Here is a 9169-nt window from a genome sequence, read left to right on the forward strand (position 1 = left end):
TTTAATTATTCTAAAACGGTAATCAATTGGAATTTTCTTCATCAATTTTGGTTTCGTATGTGTATACTTTGAGGTTTAAAGTTTTTTTTTAATGATAAATGAGGTTTAAAGTATTAAAACTATGATCATGGTGAGAGATGTGGTAATTTTTCATAGCTTCAAATGGCTGGAAAATTACATAAATTACGTTGTGAGTAGTATTCGTTTTGTGTTGTTTTTCTATTTCATTAATTGTGGTTGTTGTTTTAAGTGAAATTAAGAAGATATATATTTTAGTCTTGATTTTTTTTTTCTTCCAGATTGATTCCAAAGGGAATAAATCTAAAGCAGATGCAAAAAAAACTTCAAATTAGGGGAAAACAACTTGAAATCGCTGAGATTGAGTTCTAATATATGTGTAGGTAAGAATTTCAAATCAATTAAATTATTTAATGTGACAGCATTAGAACCATGTCTGTGAAATGGAGGTATTGAGACTTTTTTTTTTGACGAGAGGAGGTATTGGGACTTTGGGAGGAGGCTAGCTAACAACAATGTACTATGCACTTAGTAAAGGTGACTCTAAGCTAATAAAGGTCACCATGTCTATTGTGATATTAGTTTATGATCTTGAGAAAGGTTGCTATATTATTTTAAGGGTCACTATATATATAGCTAGTTAATTGATCTGAGTTCCACTATTAGCTATGTTTGTAACAATTGATATCGTGAAAGTTAAATCAATAATGTTATAAATGCGAGTGATGAGCTTCAAGCTGAGAAATTCTTGTCATTATTTTCAATTGTGAGGAGTGTGGTACTGTGGTATAATTTGTCTCGCAACTTGAAAGAAAAACGAAGTATGTGCAAATAAGTAATGTGAACGTTTTTTCTTTTAGTTAGTGAATGGTCACATATCTAATGCAATGTTTGGTGATAAGAAAGGAACATGAGCATTGTTCTCAAAGACATGTATGCCTTTATAATAGAGTTTCGTAGGATTTGGAAGATGATATAGTTGAAAACTTTATAAGCCTATTAGCTCAATTGGTCGAGCACTGTGTATATTTTTATTGGCACAGAGGATGTAGGTTCAAGTCCTACATAGGCTAATAAGATTTAGACATATAGTAACCCTTTTTTAACAAATAGATTACTTTTTCACAGATTTCTTTCCCCACATGTTATGACTCTTATATAAATATAGTCACCTTTTTTTATTTTTTTATTTTTACATGTAGTAACCCTTTTTTGAATATAGTGATTTTTTTTTTTTTTAACCCCTATTTGAATATAGTGACCTTTTTTTTTTTTTTTACATATAGTTTTTGAATATAGTGACTTTTTTTTTTTTTTTACATGTAGTAACCCTGTTTTGATTGTAGTGACCATGTATTTTGACCTTTTGTAGTTATGCTATTTTCACGCAAGGTGACTCCTATTTAAATATAATTAAAGCATATTTACACATATATTGACCTTTATTTAAATAGTCATAGCTACCCTATCTTTACATATAGTGAATCTTATTTAAACATAATAACCCGTATTTACACATGTAGTGGCCCCTATGTATAGGGTCACTATTGTTACGATTACCTTTTTTTTCATATAGTAATCTTTATTTAAATGAAATTACCCTCTAATGATGATCAACTTTTCATAGCCTATGCAGGATTCGAACCTACATCAAAATGCACTTGCACAATGCTCTACCAATTGAGCTAATAGGTTTTAAACAAAACTCATACAAGCATAAACATTAAAGCAAAAATAACAACTAATCAAACTAATTAAGTAGAAATTTAGTGGAGTAAACCAACCCAACAAACACTATTCTCACTTATCGTGCCCATAAAGCTTTTTCTTTGGGAAAAAATGAAAGCAATATTTTTAAATCAATCCACAAAAGCTAAAATGCCTTGGGGAAAGAATTTAAAAAGGATTGTTCTACAATCTACACCATTAGCAGGAACTTCCTAATCTAGCAGACAAGTGGGCAACCACATTTCCATTTTGTCTAACATGATCAATAGAAAAAACACTCACATTACCCTTATTACAAGTTAGACCACCAACGACACCAAGTAAAATTTCTGGCAGCTTTACCAAAATAGCTTTCCCTTCCAAAGAACCTTGGTATCAGTTGCAAATGTTATGCCAGAACTCCACATTCATGTTGTTGAGCTTATGAGCTCATTAATAGCTTGATAGCATTATAAACATTCAAGCATCACATATGAGCTTGATTTTCACGTAGTAGCATTCCGGACCTCTCAGCCAAAGATTCATCAAGTTTCATAGAAAACCCCCAGCTACCCTTCGACCCCAAATAACCTACAACTCCCGGCCCCCTCGCTGTTCCTGCCAACAACCCCAAGCCCCACCCCCACACCTTTCATTGAAGCTACGTCTGCCAGAAGTAGGAGGCAGGCAGATACTACGAGATACATTCCTTCGTACTATCGAACTCACACCAACAACAACATTATACATCTTATACTCGCTAACAAGCTTGACTTAAACCCAGACTTAAACTTGCACCGAACCTCGCCGTACCAACCACACCCTCGCCTCACTCAGCCACCACACCTACTGATAAATGTAGTCAAAACCCTAATTAACTAAATCAAATAGCTAATTAAAAAAATAAAATAACGAAATTCAACTTAATTATTATTAATCATGGATTGAACAAATTAAAACCCTAATTTGTTGTTATAGAACAAAAATTCACGCAAAAAGAAGTCATAATTAAAAAGCTTAGAAAGATGAAAAATCAAGGTGTAGTAAGAGATATATATGTATGGGATGATATCTGGGCATGACCGATATCTTGCGAAGGCACATGACCAGATCACAAGAAGATGCTGATATGTTGCAGAAAGAGGACATGTCGGCCTGTCGCAATTTAACACGTGGCAACAGAAACTCGACACTTGGCACAAAAGGTTGTGCATGGGTGAAAGCCACCTGTCAAGGTAGATTATTATAAATAAGTAGGTAAGACCTCATTAATGAGGATATTAATGACTCTCTCACTCTCTCTTTCTCTACTTTCTCTCTCTTACTTATCTTCTCTTCTAAAACACTTTCTGACTTTATCATCGGAGTGGTTATCCCCGGACCACCCCGGGGTTAGCTAACTTCTTCTCATTGTGTAGGTTCTCAGCTTGCCGATAGAAGTATCAAGATCTCAAGCCCGAATTCTTAGGGAAGTCTGGATCAGACAGAAACAATTTGGCGCTAGAAGGAGGGGACAGTTGATCACTTCTATCGCCTAAGAACCTCACCCAAAATATATACACAACAACAATAATCATGGCCGGAAACAATTTTAACAATGGAATACCAGTAGGACAACCCCAGGTGGAGATAGTAGATGAAACCCATACCCTAGAGGGTAATCAGTTCCATATGCCGAAACCCCCCCTACAGGAGGAGGGGAGGCAGAGGATCCTATGGCGGCATTCACTCCAGATGAATTGGAAACAGCCGTAAGGGTGATGAGTGCAATGAGTAAGAAGAGAAAGGAGGCTGAGGCGGCACGGGCTGAAAGAGAAGCTGCCCAGGCCGATAGAGGAACATCGCACCGTCACCAGGAGGAACAACACAATCAGCTGGAGAACTCGTCAAGGAGACCCCGACATGAGTCGTCAGAAAGGACGCATACAACATCACGGCAGGATGAGCAATCCTCGAGTCGTGTTGTGGGTACCAGAACTCAGCAGCAAAGAAGCTCGCAAGTAGCAGGTCAAGCAGTACGCACGGTAGTGCAGTTAAGGGCATCCCCATTTGCCCTGCACATCTTAGATCAACCAATGGAGAAGGTGAAAATGCCGACTTGTAGATATGATGGAAGAGGGGATCCGGCAAGATTCATAACGTCTTATGAGGGACACATGATGCTGTACACAAATTCAGATGCAGTTTGGTGTAAGGTCTTTCCGACAACTTTGATTGGGGCTGCAGCCAATTAGTTTAACAACCTTGAAGTTGGATCAGTAGATAGCTTTGAAAGACTGACTGAGATGTTTGTAGGGCAATATGTCAGTAATAGCGTGAGGCAGAGAACTTCTGGAGATTTGATGGCTGTGGAGCAGAAACCAGATGAATCTTTGAGGGATTACATCAGGAGATTTAACAATGAAGCAAACACTATTCCGAAGTTACAACAGGAGATAGCCGTGATGGCTTTGATGAATGGGTTAGTTGATTCGGATTTCAAAAGGTATCTTACAAGGAAGAGTCTGCCGACATTGGCGGCGGCGTTCAGCAAAGCTCACGATTACATAAAGAGTGAGGAGCTGTTGAAGACGAGTAGCAGGCATATGGTGGCTGGAAAGGGGCAAAGTCAAAATGAGGGGACCTCGTCTGGAGGGAGCAGGCCGAGAACTCCTGCCCCAGGAATGGGAGGAGGAAGTCGGCAAGATACCAGACCGACAAGGCTGCCAATGAGATACAGCACCTACACCCCCCTGAATACACCAAGGGCTGCAATCTACTCAGTGAATCAGGACAGAGAAGATTGGTCAAGGCCGATTCCCATGAAAGCAAGGTCGAGGGACGTGAAGAAGTACTGTATGTTCCATAGGGATGTGGGGCATTATACAGAAGAGTGTACCCAATTGAAGGACAACATCGAGGAGTTGATCAGGAAAGGGCACCTAACACAATACCGGTTGAATACCGGCAGAAATCAGCAACCGACACAGGCTGTTGAGAGGCAACAGATAGAGGCAAGGCCTGAAAGAACTCAAGGAAGAATAGTCCGACAAGGGGACGCAGGAATACCACCGTTATCTACTGGAAGAGTAGATGTGATAACGGGAGGACCGATTCACGGAGGAACGATTAGTGGGGCAAAGAAGCATTTAGCGGAGCACCGACATCTGGTTTGTGCTTTAGATGTAGATAATCGTCCTCGGCCGGCATCAATACCAAAAGTTGTGTTTACGGAAGAAGATGCACGAGGTGTAGTGTTCCCACATGATGATCCGTTAGTCCTGATAATCAAGATAAATGGCGCCGACATCAAAAGAGTGCTGGTAGATGGGGGCAGCTCAGCAAATGTTTTGTTTGTTCAAGCTTTTAATGAGATGAATATCGAAAGGCAATACCTGAAACCAGTGTCGTATCCAGTGATCGGGTTTAATGGATCAACTGTAAGGCCGGAGGGGAGCATCGTGTTGCCTGTAAGGATGGGTGATGGACCACAAGCAAGAGATGTGATGGCAGAGTTCCTGGTGGTGGATGTCAAGTCGGCTTATAATGCAATTATCGGCAGACCGATAATTCATGACATGCAGGCTGTTGTGTCAACCTACCATCTGGCAATAGCCTATGTGTCAAACTTAGGAGCTGTGGAAAAGGTGTATGGAGGTCAGGTTATGTCAAAAGCCTGTTATGTTACAGCTTTGAAGAACCCCGTTGGTAATGCCACAGTTCCATGCAACCCGACAAGGGAGGGTGAGCCGACGGTGCAAGATTTGACAATGAAAAACTTTGATGCAAGACCTGAGGAGACACCAAGGCCGTTGCCGGGCGGGGAAACCGTCCAAGTTGAATTGCAGCCAGGCAACCCCAGTAGAACAGTGAAAGTTGGGGCTGATATGGATGTGGAGACCAGGTGTAACCTGATAAGCTTGTTACGAGAGAACGCCGACGTCTTTGCGTTCTCGGCCAGTGAGATGCCAGGCATACATCCTGAGGTAATGGAGCATAAGTTAAATGTTGATAGAAAGTTCAGGCCGATAAGGCAGAAGAAGCGCAATTTCTCAACTGAGAAGATAGAAGCAATCCAGGCCGAGGTGAATAAGCTCTTAGCAGCAGGGTTTATAGAGCCCTGTACATACCCTGAGTGGTTGGCGAATGTAGTAATGGTGAGGAAGCCGACAGGGAAGTGGCGAATGTGTGTGGATTTTACAGATTTGAATAAAGCTTGCCCTAAGGATTGCTACCCATTACCCCGAATAGATAGGCTAGTAGACTCAACCTCTGGTCATGCTATGCTCAGTTTTTTGGATGCGTTTTCGGGATACCATCAAGTCAGCATGCATAAGGCTGATAGGAATAAAACGGCTTTTATAACAGATGTTGGCGTATATTGTTATAAGGCAATGCCGTTTGGACTGAAAAATGCAGGGGCAACCTACCAGAAGTTGGTGGATAAAATTTTTGAGAAACAGAAAGGGCGGAATGTTGAGGTGTATGTGGATGACACAATAGTAAAGAGTAAGAACAAAGAAGACCATATAGCCGATCTGAAGGAAACATTTGACACCTTGAGAAAATACCAAATGAAGCTGAATCCGGAGAAATGTGTTTTTGGGGTGAGATCAGGGAAGTTTTTAGGCTTTATGGTCAGTGAACGGGGGATAGATGCGAATCCAGATAAGGTGAATGCGGTCCTTCAAATGAAACAACCAAAAACCATTCGAGATATACAGAGGTTAACAGGCAGGATGGCAGGGTTAACCAGATTTATCAGCAAATCGGCTGATAAGGCACTTCCATTTTTTATGGTACTAAGAAAGAATAAGGCATTTGAGTGGGGAAAAGAACAAAGTGATGCCTTAGAAGTAGTGAGGAATCATCTTAGATCTCTTCCCACAATTGCCAGGCCTGAGAAGGGAGAAGTGTTGCAGTTATACATCTCGGCGTCACCAAAAACAGTGGCAGCCGTTTTGTTAGTGGAAAGGAGGAAACAACAGCAGCCGATTTACTTTGTCAGTCATGTTTTGAATGCGGCGGAGCGCAGATATCCAGTGATAGAAAAAATGGTGTTGGCTGTAATAGTGGCAGCCAGGAAGTTGAGACCTTATTTTGATGCACATCCGATAGAGGTGCTCACCAATCATCCTTTAGAAAAATCATTGCGCAGAATGGATACATCTGGTAGATTACTAGCATGGTTAGTTGAGTTATCGGAGTATGAAATCAGTTACAAGCCCAGGACATCAATTAAGGCTCAAGCGTTGTCAGATTTTATTGTTGAAACCACATATACAGACGAAGAAGAGGAGTTGGGAACATGGCGGGTATCAGTTGATGGATCAGCCACAGCAACGGGGACAGGGGCTGGAATTGTGATAACGGCCCCAGATGGGAAAATGTTTGAGTACGCCATGAAATTCAAGTTTAAGGCGACAAATAACGAGGCTGAGTATGAAGCTGCGGTAGCCGGAATGCAGTTGTCAATAGCAGCAGAGGCAAAACGGCTAGTTCTGACAACTGATTCTCAGCTGGTATCAAGTCAATTTAGTGGGGAGTACGAGACTCGAGAACCAGCAATGGTGAAGTATTTGGAGAAGATGAAGCAGTTAGCAGCCCAGTTACAGTACTTTGAGATCAAATTAGTTCCGAGATTGAAAAATGCTCAAGCAGATGCACTGGCGAGACTGGCAAGTTCAAGCTTCAATGATTTGGAAAGGACAGTTATGGTTGAGATTTTAAAGCAGAGAAGTATAGATGAGGTGTCGGCCAGTGTTTGCTGTGTTGAAGTGGGAAATCAGTGGTATGATAAAATACTGGCATACATCATTCATGGTGTAGGGCCAGCAGGTAAAGGGGAGCTGAGAAGGTTGCGGAAGGATAGTGTGTGGTTCGTTATGTACCAAGGCCAGTTATACAAGAGGGGGTTTTCACTGCCGTTGCAAAGGTGCATAACGGATTTCGAATCAGCAAGGTTAATAGAAGAATTGCACGAGGGAAGCTGTGGTAACCATCTCGGAGCAAGAGCCTTGTCCAGAGAAGCAATGAGAAGAGGATACTACTGGCCGACAATGATTGCAGATGCGACGGCTTATGTTAAAAAATGCGAAAAGTGTCAAAAGTTTGCTCCAGTTATCAACTTGCCCCCAAATGATCTAACTCCGATATTGAATCCAGTCCCTTTTGCCCAATGGGGAATGGATATAGTAGGCCCGTTCCCATCAGCCACAGGTGGAAGAAAATATCTGATAGTGGGAATTGATTACTTCACCAAGTGGATAGAGGCAGAACCAGTAACGAAGATAACGGCATCGGAGGTGAAAAAGTTTATATGGAAAAACATCTTCACGAGGTTCGGGTTGCCGATGGCGATGGTTTTTGATCATGGAACTCAATTTGACTGTAAGCCAGTCAAAGATCTCTTAATGATGTATAAGGTAAAATTTGCTTATGCAGCGGTATGCCACCCACAGTCTAACGGCCAGGCAGATGCGGCAAATAAGCAGATAATAACGGCAATTAAGAAAAAGAACGAAGACGCAAAAGGTTTATGGGCAGATTTGATACCAGAAATATTATGGGCCAACAGGACAACGATGAGAGAAGCCACAGGTGAATCCCCTTATACTCTAGTTTTTGGAACGGAGGCAGTCATACCAGCAGAAGTCGGGTTGCCGACACTCCGGATTCAGCATTACTGTGCAGATCAAAATGATTTACTCCTACGGCAACAGTTAGATTTCTTGCCAGAGCTAAGAGAAAAAGCAGCAGTTAAGTCAGCTGTCTTTAAAGAAAGAATGTCACGGGCCTACAATAGAAGAGTATCACATAGGCCGTTGAGTAAAGGAGATCTAGTATTACGAAGAACCGCAGCAACCGGTAAGGGAAATGAAGACGGGAAGCTGACTGCTAACTGGGAAGGGCCTTATCGGGTTAGAGATGTCGTCATCCAAGGGTCATTTTACCTGGAAACTATGGATGGAACACCTCTAAAAAATGTATGGAATTCAGCTGTACTAAAGAAATATTATGTGTAACAAACATTTTTAATGTGAAGCTGATATCAAGAAAGATGTCAGTGATGAATGAAGAAATATTCAGACAATGCGCAATGAAATAGGCATCCTCCATTTAACAGAACATCGTTAAATGGGACGGACAGCTCAAAACCTCTTCCATGAAGATAACAGTTATACAACCTGATCAGTTGTATACGTTAACTCATGAGGTTGCTGGTTCAAAATATAAATACCGGCCAAATCAATTCGAGTATACGCCGATGTGAGGCGTAGCTCAGAAAATGATCGCCGAGAGGGTACCTAACTGGCTAAAACAACACAGCAGTAGGTGATCGATGTTATAATCTGAACCAGAAACAACCGTTCGCGGCTCAGTGTGCATAGCTCTAACGCGAACTATGTACACTGGGGGGAGCAAGGAGTGATATGATATTCATAATATATTACTGATTTGTGGT

At 41.4% G+C, this 9169-nt stretch overlaps 1 protein-coding gene across 1 annotated transcript in view; it reads left to right on the forward strand.

Moving 5' to 3' along the window:
- LOC145588759 (uncharacterized) overlaps positions 1 to 8781 on the forward strand; it is a 42569-nt gene extending 33788 nt beyond the window's left edge. Inside the window, exons 2-5 of the mRNA XM_081645363.1 lie at positions 3960 to 5890; positions 6602 to 7923; positions 8149 to 8304; positions 8750 to 8781. Of these exons, the coding sequence (XP_081501489.1) occupies positions 3960 to 5890; positions 6602 to 7923; positions 8149 to 8304; positions 8750 to 8781 (3441 nt within the window). The remainder of the gene's footprint in view (positions 1 to 3959; positions 5891 to 6601; positions 7924 to 8148; positions 8305 to 8749) is intronic.
- Positions 8782 to 9169: the final 388 nt, after the last annotated feature.

The sequence above is a fragment of the Chenopodium album genome, chromosome 17 (assembly GCF_948465745.1).
Source record: "Chenopodium album chromosome 17, dcCheAlbu1.1, whole genome shotgun sequence".
NCBI classification, from domain to species: Eukaryota; Viridiplantae; Streptophyta; class Magnoliopsida; order Caryophyllales; family Amaranthaceae; genus Chenopodium; species Chenopodium album.